This window comes from Belonocnema kinseyi, chromosome 5 (genome assembly GCF_010883055.1).
Source record: "Belonocnema kinseyi isolate 2016_QV_RU_SX_M_011 chromosome 5, B_treatae_v1, whole genome shotgun sequence".
Lineage (NCBI taxonomy): Eukaryota > Metazoa > Arthropoda > Insecta > Hymenoptera > Cynipidae > Belonocnema > Belonocnema kinseyi.
The window spans coordinates 80,033,410-80,033,753 of NC_046661.1; the positions used below are offsets into that span (position 1 = coordinate 80,033,410).

The 344-nt window shown below is 38.4% G+C and overlaps 1 protein-coding gene across 1 annotated transcript in view; it reads left to right on the forward strand.

Moving 5' to 3' along the window:
* Positions 1-141, forward strand: part of LOC117173730 — an 8,942-nt gene extending 8,801 nt beyond the window's left edge. The window contains exon 8 of the mRNA XM_033362371.1: positions 10-141. Coding sequence (XP_033218262.1) covers positions 10-141 — 132 coding nt within the window. The remainder of the gene's footprint in view (positions 1-9) is intronic.
* The last annotated feature ends 203 nt before the right edge of the window (positions 142-344 follow it).

The window sequence follows — 344 nt, forward strand, 5'->3', positions numbered from 1 at the left end:
TTAAATAAGGTCATGGTCATTCTTGAAGTAGCTTTCAACGAGGAATCCAGTGGCAACCTCGAATTTGACCTTGAGCTTCAAATTCAAGGTTGTTTCTTGGCCAACTTTGTTTTTCTTTTACATGGGAACCCCTATTTTTGACAATGGTCAGAATGTCCTTGAAATTCAGGTGAAGGTTTTTAGATTTGACCCAGATATGGGTTGCCTTCAGTCTGTACTGCTTCGGCGCAGGTGTTTACGAAAAAGGTCGAGGTCATGGATAACTTTTAACAAGGAATATAAAATAACGCTAAATGTAAAAAAAATCTGCGTTTAAGTGACCTTGATCCCCAGTAGAAAAAACA